We start from the raw sequence: 14411 nt of genomic DNA, 5'->3' as shown, positions 1-14411 counted from the left end.
TCATGTGAAAATATAAAAGATTATATGAGAATGATAAACACTAAATGAGGATAATGGTTGACAGGCTTCAGCTATAGTAGTAACGCTGTATTTCTTAATCTAAGTGGAAGATACATGGATATTCATTATCTTACTATTTGTGTCCTTTCATGTGTTCAAATTACTTCATAATAAAATCTTTAAAAGAATAGAAGATCCATCTGTCAAAAGGTTGACCCTGTGGGCACCATGGTAACCAACCCTTGCCACTTCTACCAGCTCAGCAAAGCTCCCACTGTTCTCACAAAGACCACAGTTCTTCCACGCAGGGAAGAGACTTTACAAGAACAAAGCAAATTCTTCCCCTTTTCATATATCTGAGTCATGCCCGTGAGTTATTTGTCATTCATTTTTTAATACAACTATCAAGAGATCACGCTGACCCCTTCTTTCCAGGTACTCCGATCTTGCAGGCTACATGCATTCACTCAGTCAACCATCTTCCAAGTGCCTACTAAGTGCAAGGCTCTGGATGAATGGGCACAGTCACGACAATGAAGTGTCTGAGTCTGTAGCTCAGAAGACAGGCTATAATAACCAAACCAGTAAGTGGAAAGCCAGAACCGAGCCCAGGGTACCATGGGGGCATAGGAAGCAGGTGAGGCTGAGTCAAGAAACGATTCTGGGAGGAGGGATTTCCACAGTTCCCTTCAAAAGCTGCAGTTTTCTGCTGTCTCACACACACAGGGAAGCACTTCACTAGTGGATGAAGAAGAGGGGTCATTCAGAGCCCACAGTCTACCTTATTTCTGCAGCATCTCTGAGTACCTACCCAGAGAATCTGGCAGGCACTCTGAGAAAAGAGTAAGGAAGCATTTGGGTGATAAAGTTAGAGAGGGAGGCATATGCAGGCCGATCAGATCCTGGAGGACTTGTATGCTGTGCTATGAGGCTTGGAATACAGATGAACTGCCTTCAAACTGGGCAGGGGCCTTAGGAGCTAAGTGTGGCCCCAGGCAGCAGGGCCTGCCAATAGGAGGGGATGAGGACACTACACCCTGGGGACAGGTCAAAAAAGTGTATGTGGGGACAGAGGAGGCCTTTCCTGCAGAGAGAGCAGTGAAGGCTTGGAACAGGGTCAAATTTAGGACCTGAAAATATGAACAGTTGGAAGCGGCTAAGGAATCGGACACGTGTTGAAGAGGTACAGGGCCAGCTAAAGAGGAAGGGGGCACCGGACAGGAATGAACAACAGATCGTGGACCTGCTCCTCACCCCCAACCCACTCCAGGAAAGAATCAGGCCGGGACTAAAAAGAGCTAAAAAAAGCTTACATGCTTAAATCCCTGCAGTTCTTACATCAGCACCGAGAATTATTTTGACATACAGCCAGCCCCTCCCTCAGCTGAATCACATTCTGGCCAAGTCCAGATCCCAGAGTTCATCTGGGCATCCACTGTTGATGCCATTCTGCCACCGGACTCTCAGGTTCCCACTGCACAGTCGACACAGCTAAGCGAGACGATCACACTATTTCCTTTGAATCTTCTCTGAACTCACTGCAACTTGCCTTCAGCAAACACCGGCACAACCCAAGACAGATTCTCCTCCAAGAATGTGCAATAAATGGGTTGCATGTTAAGTGCCTGACCATAACTATCCAGGTGACAAACCGGAAGAAGGGGAAGATAAAGACATTGGTCAAGGGTACGGAAAGGACCAATGAGGTTCTGAAGCCAACAGTGGGCAGCAGAGAAGATTCAGGAAAGGCAACGGGGGCCAAGGGTAAAGTTAGAAAAGGGAGCCTGGAAGAGAAACGATGTCTTCTGTTGCCAAGTGCCCGTCTGGGAGGGGCCAAGCACTCGAAATGACTAGGAGAATGGATTTCATCATGCCCGTGTTTTCTGATGGAGAAATCAATACAGGTTCTTTTGCTAAAAGGTGAATAACAAGTAGCCTTGTGATTTAAAACGAGGGGTAAACATGTATACAGACACACACGGGAAGAGCCACTCCACTGTCTTCCTCAGTGAGAGTCACTGCATGCCAGAGTCGACTGATTAGGCTTTTCTGGTGACACCGTGACTATGATTGTATCGCTTTTTAGTAGCCTTCTGTTCCTGTAGGTACATCAGAAGACTTGGGAGAAAGAATCCCCCTGGGTCTTTTTCGAAGGAACTGATACCAAGTTAAGTATCACCATGACTTGCAATTTGCAATTGTACGAACGTCAATTTCCTTGTCCAGGGTAAGTTCCTCTGGGCAGTTTCGAGCCCATGCTGCAGTCTCAGTTCATTAGTTCTCTAAATAACCAAGCACTGTGGGGAGACCCAACAGCTCCCATGAAACAAACATACAAATACCCAAAACCCCAGGGGTGGCAGGGCAGCAGAGAGAAAATCTCCTCATGGGAAGGAGTAGCTGAACCATACAGGGTGTTGTAACAGACGAAAAAAACAATGAACAAATATGGCCCCTTAACTGCAGCTGCTCGGGGCTGGGGTTGGGGCTCAGTGGTAGAGCACCCAACTAGCATGCACGAGGCCCCGGGTTGGATCCTCAGCACCACATAAAAATAAAATAAAGGTATTGTGTCCACCTACAAATATATAAATATAAATATATATATATATATATATATATATATTTTTTTTTTTTTTTTTAAATGCAGCTGCTCTCAGAGCCTGCAGACCCTAAACCATACCCCATAGGCCTGTGGCCCCAGAAGCACCTCTCCAGCAGAGGTCACCTTCCCCTTCCATGTTCAGGGGTGGGGGTGACTTCCTGCACTTCTGCATGCCTCAGAATACAGGCTCAGGAAGGAAAGTGTTCCTTCTTATCCTACTCTCATCTCCAGGTCTCCATGGCCTCCCTGGGATGAAGGACAATGACCAGGTTCACACCTGGAGGACAGGCCCACCCCTACTCACAGAGGTGCAGCTCACCCTCTGTCCACACACGGGCTGACACTAAAAAGTGGCTAACTCATGGTCACATCCCTAAGGATGCTTACCATATGCAGGGGTGGGGAGAGGTGTGTTAAAAAGTAGCCCCAACAAAGGTGTGGAGGCGCTGTGACAGAAGGGCGGTGTGTTACGAAGGAGGAAGGAGAGCTTTTGTGCCAGAATCCTCCAGACAAGTCTGATGGATGTGACTGAACTGACTCCTAAAGGCACATAGCTATCCACCAGATAAGTGTGGAGCCTGGCCACAGCTTGTCCTCTTCTCCCACTAAGTACGAGTCTCTGCTGTGGTGTGGGTATCTTTTGAATGTGTCCCACAAAGGCTCATGCCCTGGAGGCTTGGTCCCCAGTGTGGCAGTGTTATAAAGTGGTGGGATCTTTAAGGGGTGGAGCCTAATGGGAGGTGGTTAGTTCACTGGGGGTGCTGCCTTCAGAAGAGTTTAATGTAGTTCTCCTGAGACCCCAGGACATTCCTCTGAGAATGAGCTGCTATAAGAGAGAGCCTGACTCCTGAATCTCTCTGGCTTCCTGTCTTGCCATGTGACATTTCCCTGTCCCACTCATCCCTGCCATGATACCATCTGCCATGATCTGACACAGCCCAGGGGGCCCTCACCAGAGTCAGAACAAATGGAGCCTCATGTACTTGGACTTTCAGCCTCTAGAACTGTGAGCTAAATAAACTTCTTTTCTTCATAAATACTCATCCTCAGGTATTTTGTTGTAGCAACAGAAAATGAACTAACACAGCCCCTAATAACAGAGACTTATGTCTTATCCTGCTCTGCTTCCCCCAACACAGCACCCACCCAGGCATGATGCTATATCCTCATGAAAAGCTCAGTGAATGACGACTGAGGGAATTAAATCTAACATATTAGTTGTTACCTCTAACACATGTGCTAATATGCCTGTCTGAAAAGTGTTCTCTCTACCTCTGCATGAGAGTAAATATTGAGCTGGCCCAAAGAATATATGAAGAACAAAAAGTATCCAATAAATAAAAACAGAAAGAAAAATCCACTTTATGAAATATAATGTACCACAAATTCACCTGCGAATACTCTTAGTTTAAAAAAAAAAAAGTCATCACTTACCTATGTCATTTTTCCTTGATATGCCACTTTTCTTCAAATCCTGTATTTGAAATGAAAGAGAAAATGATAAATCTCATTGAATAGCAAGAGTTAGCAATACAGTGAACAAATATGTATGGTACATATTAACACTTAGGGGGAAGACTTGAAGACAGAAGCTTGGAAACACTTTCCTAAAGAAATAAGACCAAAATGTAGTGGGAAAGCAGCAATGGAGTATTTCTGCACCACCCAGAAGCTCTGAAATGGGGCTGCGCCTCTCTTACATGATCCTGGGTGGATCCCTTAATTGAGCTGAAGCTCTTTCCTCCTGTGTAGGATGATGTTCTTTGAAAGTTAATTTTAGAATCCTTGTCAACTCTAAAGCATCTGATCAGAGCTAGTCCCATTCCTGGCAGGGCATTCCTCATGAAGACAAGCTCTCGGGGGGTTTGGACCCACTGTCACCAAGAAGGTTCCCACCATGTTCTCCACTTCCTGAGAAGCAGCCCTAGGGGCCTGCACAGGGCGTCAGAGGAGGCCAGCCGATGGCAGACACTATGGCTTGAATGTGCTCCCCCAAAAGGACATGTTGAAAACTTCCTCCTCAGTGCAACAGTGTTGACAGATGGAACCTTTAACAGGTGATTAGGGCTCAGCCTCACAAGCGGGCTCATGTCATTAGTGTGGGAATGGGTTCAATATCAAGAGTGAGTGTGTTATAAATGCGGGTGCAGTCCTCTCTGCTCTTACACGTGCTCTTTTGCTTCTCTGCTTTCTGCCATGGAACCAGGGACTCTAGCAAAAAAGCCCTCACTGGATGTCCCCCACCTTGAATTTCAAAGCCTCCAGAACTATAAGAAATGAACCTTAGTTCTTTATAAATAATTACCCAGTCTCAGGTATTCTGTTACAGCAACACACACAGTCACAAGTAAAAAAAGAAGTACCTCAGAGCTGGCAAGCTCCAGACACGGGAATCTGGATGCTGCCACAAAAATGCCTGGTTCTGACCCTATGTAATTCAAGGAGAAACTCTCAAAAGATTCTCTCACAAAGTGCAAGGAATCAGCAGTTGAATCTGCCATTTCTGTTGTCCTCTCAGCAGACTAAAAAGGGTTTTTTTCCTAATTGCTCTTTTCCACTTTCAACAGCCATATGCTATAATCATGACACCTGGATGTTGGCAAATAGCCCTCAATTTTCTTCATATACTGCACTAAGATTTGATTGTGAACCTCCACCATCAAAACTGGGAGCACCTTAAAAGCCAAGACACAGCCACAAAGCAATGTGTCCTTTAAGAATGTCAAAGGGGCAGAGACAATAGGCAAGGAGGAGAGACAGCTAAACATAGGGAAATGACGACTTTGGATGGCATTTCATGAAATTATCTTTGTGTCAAGACTAGAAAGGCCACTGAGCAGACAGGAGCCCATAGTTAGATGCTCATTTGTTAGATCTCAGGATTAACGACACTTAATGCTTTTGGAAGAACCTACTTTAAAAGCCTGAGAGTTAGTCCACTTCTTTGAATGTACAAAGCCAAAGCCAGGTTAGATCTTAAGTTAGTGGGCGTGGACTCCCTGCACTAAATACCCTAAATGCCATACCTGACCAGAAGCACCCGCTGTAGGGCGGGTGCACTGGCCTTGGCTCGTGGGCACCACTGTCTCCCACCACTAACCTGATGTTTGTGCTGGGCCAAAGCTGCCTGCTCCTTGCAAAGCCACAAAGTTAGCTGCCAGATAAAACTCACAGAAAGGTAAAATGTTTAGCTCTAGAAATAGCACTGGCGATGATTAAATCCAACACTGCCCTTTCCCCAATAAGACAATCTTTTATCTTAAGGAAGATACAGGAATTTCCTAGGGCCCAAGTCACTAGCCACAAAACCAGGATGAAAGTCGAGTCCTCACACCACCGTGCACGCACAGCATTCCCCAGAACATATTTTGAGAGTCAGCTAAAGGTTACATCTACAACAGAAGTCACCTTGAACAACAAGTCAAAAGATGAAAAATGGCAGAAAGCAGTGGTTCCAGACTAACTTCAACAAACTAGTACACCAGCTGAACTTTCCACCAGAGAGCTTCGTAAAATCTAAGAACAGCAACGCAAATTATATACCTCTCTAGTTGTTATTAAGCACTGTAGCTCAGACTGGCTGACACAATAGCTAGGAAATGATTAGCTGTTTCAAATGACTCAATTTGTAAACTGTAAAAATAAAATACCCAAGGAACAGGTGCAGTAGGTGAACTGAAATGGAACCAGAATGGGCTTGAGTCATCTCCCCTTTGAGATGGAAAATTAGACTAAATGAACAAACTGACAGAACATTTAAAATTCTGTCTTCAGTGCCCCTGGTGGATAGGCTTAGTTCTTTCTAAGAAGAAAGAAACACATGGTTTGTTTTATTATCTCTGCTGCCACATTTCTTAAACTGACTATCAATATTAATCAGAATGTGCTCACAGTCAAGGTTGTATAAGTCAACTGAATTACCATTCAGATAGGAAAGACATTTGTTATTAATGCATTCACTCTGCCAACAGCTCTCATTCTAACCAGGAAAAGATGCTCACATCACCCGTTCACATGGGTTTGATGTTTTTAAGCCACAACAGATTTGAACACATGCAACCCAAATATGCAATGCTTAATTTGTAACTTCTCCATAAAAAATAGTATAACATGCTCAAAACTTTTTGATATGAAATTTCTGATGAGGAAAGAGAAATAAGGTGCCATCTTCCACCTGTCATCACCACCCCCTGCTGGATTTTGAATAAATTAATCCACTCAGTTATAAGCTGGTCATGTTTTCTAATTCTGCCTCCACTAATTACTAGCTCAGGCCTCGGTTTCTCATCTGGCTCCTATTCTTCCCATGATCATGATCATCATCAACTATTTCATGTGACTTCAACTACCTCCACAAAAAGAAATTTAACTAATGAAAGTAGTAAGGTCTTTTTCTTCGTTACTTTAACTTCTCTAGGCAGAAGAGAGGTTTAAGCAACCCCTTGAAAGGTTGCATAGGACATTTCTTGTTATCAGGTAAACAATGAATTAGGATCTGTACTATTCTGAGTTGTAAACTCATATATGCACACACAACACACACACACACACACACACACACACACACACACACCTTCTAAACAGCCCTTTGAAGTAGATCCTATTACCCCATCTTACAGATGAAAAAGTTGAGACATAGGGAGGCTAAGTCCCACAACGTGGTGGAGAAGAGATGAACTATGGCACTTTGCCTCCAGTGTACTCGATTAACCTCATGCCACACAGGATGCAAAACCACATGCCACCATAGGCTATAGCAATGCAGTCCAAAGGCAGATGAATAGTCATAACTGAGGCAGCACCTACAGCCTGGAGTTCAGTCTTGGGTGGGCAGGCTCCCCTGAAACTGTCCATGGGTCAGAATCCAAGATGGTGCCAAACACTAGGAACTTGAGAGAGGAGTGAGCCCAGAGGTCAGGCCACAGATGCACATCAGGTCATTGGCAGTTCTCATGAATTTGATAGGGAGTCAAAGCCAATGCCATCAGTGAGTGTACATATTGCTTGAATGAGAAACCCATCCCCACCTAGGTTGGCCTGCATTGGACAAAAAGCCTAACATGGGGCATTTGACTAAGGCAAGCATGAGGTGAGGTGAACAGGAGGCAGCTGCCTTGGGCAACAGTAGCAGGGCAATTTTGCTTGGGTGATGAATTAATGACAACATAATTTAAGTGGACAATGTTCAGAGCCTTAAATTCTATCTCCAGGTTCAAGTACAGGTTTTGGACAATCTTGTACAAACTAATTCCTCTCCATCTCCCAGTTTCAGGTATAGTGATTATGCAATAGACACGATACACAGTCTCTGCTCATGGGAGCAACAGTTATTTTGGCTGGAAAGCACACGCATAGGTGCAGTTAATGACATCTTTCAAGTACATTAATACCTTTGCATGAAAAATGACATTAAAATATAAGACTCATTTATAGGACTCTAAATTTATGTATGCACTTAAAGCAAACTATATATACAGTTCCTCATCGGAAAAACAGCTTAAACCTAATACTTAAAAAACTATACTATAATTTCTAAATTTATTAAACAAAATTTAATTCCCTATTAATAATCCTTAGGTAGAACTTTACCGTATTTCACTATGTAATTGTACCATTTCATAACCATCACACCTTTGTTTTTTAGTCCAAAAATTGGTTTATAACCTTTCATCACATAATCATCACATGGTCTAATTCTGTCCCCTTAAAAGGTGAACAGTGCAGCGACATGATCGGCAGTGGCACGCGGACGCGCAAGTGTCTTCTGACGCACTGCAAGCCGGAAGCCTAGAATGTTCAGTGCATGCGCACTGTCAGTGCATTAGGAAAGGGCCTCTCGCCTGGTTTCTTTAGAGTGCTGCAGTACTAATTGTACGCACGTCTAAAATGAGTGGCACTGAGAATGTTTCAGCAGATAACAAAATAGTAGCGCGATTCTTCAGACACAGAGGATTAAATTTTCTAAGTCCATAATTTGCAGCACTGTAGTAAATTTTCTCAAGTGCAGTATTTCAGCTACAATGTACAAATCAATAACAACTCATGTGTTAACTTTTTTTATTTTTCAGTCTGGAAAAATGTTTGCTAAACTATCATGAAGAAATGATATGCATGGATTTGGACTATTCGATTTTATTATTTGTTCACAAGTATTCTGTGCATCCTAATCTTCAACAAAAGGGAGTTTTGTAATAAATTATTTTTAAGTAATACCAGCACAATCCATTTTCAAAAAGCTTCACATAATGGTTATAACACACTTTTTTGAAAAATAAAATAAAATAAAATCTGCAATGATTATATGGCAAAATAGAGTAAATTTGTCATTAAATAACCCTCACAATTACCAAACACATAATGCACATGACTATGTAATATAAAATGGTAAAGGGTGAAAAATTCAAGGATTCGGAAACTTTTAACTTCATTTCTTAATAATCATGTGACCTAGGTAAAAATCACTTAACTTCTCTAAGGCTTTATCATCTCTGTTATAACTAGAAATATTTACTTTGCAATAACAGAATCATTGAGAAGATCAAATTAAATGAAATGTGTGAAAATGCTTTATTAGCCATAAAAAAGTCTTAAAATCATAATACATTATTGTTTTTATTTCCCCTGTGGCAGAACCCCACAGAGAGTTAGAAGAGATAATACTCTTGATAAATGCATTTATATCAATTGTGGGGTAAATCAGACTGAGCAAAACCATAATTAATATGACAAAAGCAAATCATATTTTGAAATGCTGTTTCTCTTTTTCATGTGCTTCACTGGTCCCTTGCAAAGCCCAAACAGTAAAAATTTTGATGAGATTCTTGAATGCAACTAACCAGTGATCAAAGCAAAGCAGCTCTGAGAGTTGGTAAGTGCTGCTCCCTCTCCTCTGGTCCCCCAGGCTGGTTTTGATTCTGAGCATGCAAAGATTTATGGCAGCTTAACTAAGCTGCCTTTGGGGTCGAGAACCCAGCATCCCCTCCCACAAGGAGCCACCTTCAAGGTGTCAGTAATCAGACTTTTGACAGTCCTGTAACTAAGCAAAATCCTTTCACTGACTGGGAAAAGTAAATCCAACATCAGGATATAGTAAGACTGGAAAAAACTATGGTACTTAAGCAAGACTTCTAAAATGTCTACTGCCATGCCAAACACCTTTTATCCTAAAACGATTTTGAAACCTAATGGATCTTATGTAACTATTAAAGGATTTTTAAGCAAGTCTACCTATAGGCTGCTGTTAGAGCTTTAAATCTATGTGGATCAACATTATATTAATTTATACAACAAAAGAAATAAACACATTAACTAGTAAAGGACAAAACCTTTACAGTTTCATTTAATGCAAGAGTCTCTGAGGTGAGGGGTAGACGAGAACGTTAGAATCAGTACCTGAAACTGCTTGACCTCTTTCTTTACATCTTTTGGCACCAAAGCAAAAGCTGGGGAAAAAAAGAAAAGGAATATTTTTACATTAAAATAGCAATTTAGATTTGCTCTCACATTCAACAGTTTTGTTTATAATGAGGGAAAAAAGAGACTTTAACAAGATACATTTTGCTCATTTTTAAGCAGCTGCATCTCTGCAAACAAGTATTGTTTGCTTTTTTCATCTCATACCTAGAATTATTCATTGATGTGAAGTCAACATGCTTGCACTACCAAGAAAAAGAAATACTACATCAAAGAAATTAAAATCTGGGCGTCCGTGGATATAAACCACCCCAACCCCGCCCCCCACACACACAGATGTATGCAAAATATTTCTTAGAAATCTTGATTCTGGTGCCTTCACAAGCAAAAGAAAACTCCCAAGAATCCAGAGGGAAGTACAAATTCCTACCCTTGCCATCACTGCCAAAGCTGACAGGCAACAGAACTAAATTTGGAGCAAGTTTTTTTTTTTTTTTTTTTTTGGGGGGGGGGCACAGGGTTAGAAGTGCAACACAGATGCTGCTGTTAGTGAGCAAGGAGAGTGTACAAAACCCCCACTAAGGTGACAGGGCAGGAGTGAGGAGAATTAAAATCACTCCCCATTCAGAATGATTTAATGTTCTAAGTTAGAGCCCATAAATAGACAAAGATCTCCCTAGAGACACGCTTGGGTTCTGCATTAAAAATATAAAGCAAAATGATAATCCAAACAGTCAAGAAGGTTAATGAACAAAAGATAATACCCTCATTGTACAATGCCTTTTTCCTGAAGAGTCAAACAGAAAGCGCTGTAAAGCCTTTGCTTTCTCCAGTCAGCATTCCTGAGTGAATGGGCAATGCCAAGGTGCAGAATCAGAGCAGCGATACCATGAAGCAGTAATTAGCGCAAGAAGTGTCAGAGGCACAGCGCCCTGAGGGCAGGGAGACCCCACTCAGAGGCAAGAGACCACGCCACCCATTTGGATCCCTTCCACCTAATACCTCCTCACTCCCAGACATCCACTGCCCCAAATTCCCATGAACATTTGCTCAAAGGAAATAACGTAAAACATACTGGCACTAAGAAGCAAAGGACCAACATGGTTCAATCATTTCCAGTTCCAGATGACATTTCAAAAAGCAGGGTGAAATCGAAATGCAAGCCAAATAAACCTCTGCATGTGGAATTTAGATACGAGCAGATGGAACCTGAGGCCTCCCTGAGACCTCCTGGTCTAAAATAATAAATCCCCGACTCCACGCCCTCCTTTTCCCCTCACTCTGCTGTACTTCTCATCAAAGACTTATCACGATTACACAAATGGTATGCCTTGACTCTATGTACAAATAGAGAAACAACATGTATCCCATTTGTATACAATTAAAAAAAAAAAAAGACTTATCACGTGTCTTTTTATCTTAGTTTATCCAGAAATAGTTTTTTTTGACTATTGCCCCATACACCAAGAACACAGTTAGTACATAGAAGCTCAATGATTTTGAATGAATGAATGCAAATCTTCATTATAGCCCTGGGTTCACATGGCTTAAGGGCTGCCTACTCCTAAAACCTTAGCATTGACTCAGCAAAATGAAGGCGTTTAGTACCCCCACCAACTTATTTTCGCCAGTGTCTGATCCACATTCTCACTTACGCATGCACACAGATACATGCACGCACACACACAGCAAAAGCAAAACCCAAATACTTATTCATCTAGGTCTAAGAAGAAAGGAGAGATGTAACCTCAAATGCCATTTAAATTGTTTCAGCATACTTAATATTTTTGTTTTGTTTTATTCCATTTGCCTTTAACATACTCTGCACATATAAAGCCCTCAAGAAGATATCAAAATAGAATTATTTAATAAACATCAGGAGCTGGGGGCTTAGTTCAGTGGTAGAGCACGTGCTTAGTTTGTCCAAGGCCCTAAGATGGTTCCCCAGCACTAAAAATGAATAAATAAATAAGAAGCATCTTCGGGGGGGGAGGGGGTTGCAACATGGGGTTGCATCACTTAGTACCACAGAATTTCAAAAGACAGAATATTCTGAGAACTGGTAGAAATTCAAATTAGTATGGCCAGACTAATACATGACTTTAATTCAAAAACTAATCTCCCTCACCCCCAATCCATTCCTACTCCAAACACGGACAAAGATCTAGGGGTTAGAATTTCCTCTTTAAGCAAGTAAAATTGCTTTCTCAATTTAACAGCTTCCACGACATCATCTAATAACTAGGGTTGACTTTCACCTGACTTCTTGGTGAGGTCAGATGGCTATGTCCACGTGAAAGCCCCAGCCCTCAGAATGTAGAGCCCAGTGCAGGAAAGGTGGCAGTTCTGAAAATTACTCACACACTGCCTTTCATAAGTAAGCAGCTAATATCATTTGACAACAGAAGTGTTTAAAGTAGGAATTACACAGAGGGAAGGTACTGCCAGTAAATCAAGTGAGTTCCACCAATCCTGCTGGTTGAAATCAAGGCACCATTCCTTCATTTAGACAGGCTTTACTGAGCTAATGTTAAACTAGATTTTAGTTCCATCCAAAATACACAGATGCAGAGTTTAAAAATCCCTAAAAAAAAAAAAAAAAAAGTCTGTCATTTATCCCTTTCATTCTGCTGTGAAATTACAAACTCCCTTTTCTCATGATAGATACAAATTATATAATATTTAAAGCAATGACATAAGAAATCCATCAGCTACTTTCCTATGAAGCAAGAACGATCCTCAAAGGAATATTTTTTTAAAGTACCATTTGGTTTTATTGTTAAATTTACAAAATCTCAAACAAACAAATGAAATCATCAAGGACCTAAATGTTTTCTGAATATACAGAATATGCTATGCCACTAATAAATCTAATCTTAAAATAATGAATCATTTGAAGAACTCCTACCAACAAAATCCTGGTTTCATGGAAATGAAGTAGAAATGGTGCAAATAAATGAGAAAAAATTGCAAGGAAGATAAGAACTTGTTCCTGTTCCTTTCTACAATTCTAACAAAATCTATTGAATTTTGTATTGCTTATGTTTAGTTCTAGCTACTAAAGTGTGTAAGTCTTAAATTTCTTAAATTAGTTCATACATAATGTTTTCATTTTCATAAAGTGAGAGGAGATAGGTCATTGTGCTTGCTTTATTCCTCTTTTTAAATTTCTATATCCCGAAGCAGTGCAGATTTAAGGTATATTAATCAAATGAGCATGGTGGGATATATAAAATATAAAGAAAAGCTGTATAAATCACAGTATAAGATTATGAAGCATTGGCACTGTAAGTGTGCTGTATTTATATGTAATTCTCATTCTATAAGTTGTCAGGAAGGCTGAATTGTTAATTTCAAGTCTGTTTGAAATGTCATATATTTCTTATGTATATAATAGACTTGATTTTTCTCAAAAATTTAAGTCTACCCAGTGCTAAAAGAGACAGAGTGTACGTGCTGTGAATTGAACATCGTGGACCTGGGCTATCCAAAGAGGGGGGAGAGAAGAATCCCCCAATTTAGGACCCCCAAATCAAAGGAGCACACGCAATGACCACCTGGGACTCAATGTTTGCTGTTTGGTTTCATGCTAATTTCCAGATTCAAATTCTAACAAACTTGGTGTTAGTGTCTTAAAAGCAGTTGGAGAAATATTCCAAGGTAAATCATGCTGTTATATGCCAAAGTGCTGTTTAAAAGTAATTTTCTCTATTCTATTTTCAACATGAATTCTGGAGACTTGAGACAGGGAACTATATTTAAAGTACAAATCAGGAAGGCAATAGAAATCAGACCTTTTTCATGATAACTCTAAATAATTCAAGCTGACGAATGAGTTAGCACACCTATCCAGAAGGATAAATCAAAATTTTACAACTAACCTGGGACTAAGATTTATAGACTAGCCTAAACCCCAGAGTGTAAGAAAACTCGAGGAGGTAATTGCAATGCATTTAAGCAACACTAATCAACTTTCTTTTCTGGTTCCTGAGAGGGAACAAGGGACCCCTGTCTCCATTCAGGGAAGATAATTTTGCTTCCTAATTCCTGACTCGATTTTGTTCTCCTGATTTGTCTTCCCAAACTCTCCCAGGAACATCTACATAGAAACCAACCCGATGCACAAAAAAGAACCCACAAAGGCACCAAATAACTCCACCTCAGAGGAATTGTAAATTAAATGAGGTATAAAACGCTCAGCATCCAACTTAGCTGAGGTCATGCAGATGACCAGGAAAATGGCTATTAGCCCATCAGGGTTCAGGTGGTTGTGTACCCTGAATAAAAGCCAAAGGGCAGGTTGAAACCTAGTGCTGTGGCTCTGCCACCCAGCCCAAAGCTCACAGGGACACATCCTGGAAACCTGCAGCAGGTGCCCAGCCTGACTCTGGCT

The 14411-nt window shown here is 41.2% G+C and overlaps 1 protein-coding gene across 1 annotated transcript in view; it reads right to left on the bottom strand.

Annotated features, from left to right (window-relative positions):
- B3glct (beta 3-glucosyltransferase) overlaps positions 1-14411 on the bottom strand; it is a 119924-nt gene that overhangs the window by 80615 nt on the left and 24898 nt on the right. The window contains exons 2-3 of the mRNA XM_047554229.1: positions 9998-10047; positions 4040-4079 (exon numbers count right to left, since the gene is read on the bottom strand). Coding sequence (XP_047410185.1) covers positions 4040-4079; positions 9998-10047 — 90 coding nt within the window. The remainder of the gene's footprint in view (positions 1-4039; positions 4080-9997; positions 10048-14411) is intronic.

This window comes from Sciurus carolinensis, chromosome 5 (genome assembly GCF_902686445.1).
Source record: "Sciurus carolinensis chromosome 5, mSciCar1.2, whole genome shotgun sequence".
Classification (NCBI taxonomy): Eukaryota; Metazoa; Chordata; class Mammalia; order Rodentia; family Sciuridae; genus Sciurus; species Sciurus carolinensis.
This window is presented reverse-complemented; position numbering and strand designations above follow the sequence as displayed.